Raw genomic sequence first — 483 nt, forward strand, 5'->3', positions numbered from 1 at the left:
TGTGTTACAAAGTGACGCACGTTTGTCACTAAAGGAAAGGCTGCAACAGACTACAACAGAGCTGTTTGCAGCAGTTAGTCAACAGTGTTTTTTGTTGGAGACGGTAAGTCCCTTTGGGCTGGACTTTGGGATTTTTCACTTTGTAAACCTATTACATGCACAAAAAAGATATATAACACTATAAAGGAAAGGGAAAAAGCCAAAAAGCATAATATGAGCACTGATAATATGAACACAGGTTAACAGGAAAAAGAGTGGCTCCAGCACTTTCACACATACAGGAGATGTGTACTGATCTTTTAGCAAAATGTTTACCTGTGCTTTGGTCAAATTCCACATCGATCTTGGGGGAGGTGGAGTTGTTCCTCTGCTGAGCGACAAGTACGGGAGACATGCAAACTCTGCCATGACTGCTGCAGGAAGACCGTTGGGAAAGAAGACCTACACACACACACACACACACACACACACACACACACACAC

At 43.1% G+C, this 483-nt stretch overlaps 1 protein-coding gene across 2 annotated transcripts in view; it reads right to left on the reverse strand.

The window, feature by feature from the left end:
* The window catches only part of eci1 (enoyl-CoA delta isomerase 1), a 21,546-nt gene that overhangs the window by 16,721 nt on the left and 4,342 nt on the right, over positions 1-483 (reverse strand). For both annotated transcript variants that reach the window (XR_004335202.1, XM_032536907.1), the window contains one exon: positions 316-441. Coding sequence is in view for 1 of the 2 variants with exons in the window: in XM_032536907.1 (XP_032392798.1) it covers positions 316-441 (126 nt within the window). In the remaining variant the exon portion in view is untranslated. The remainder of the gene's footprint in view (positions 1-315; positions 442-483) is intronic.

Source organism: Etheostoma spectabile, chromosome 15 (genome assembly GCF_008692095.1).
Source record: "Etheostoma spectabile isolate EspeVRDwgs_2016 chromosome 15, UIUC_Espe_1.0, whole genome shotgun sequence".
Classification (NCBI taxonomy): Eukaryota; Metazoa; Chordata; class Actinopteri; order Perciformes; family Percidae; genus Etheostoma; species Etheostoma spectabile.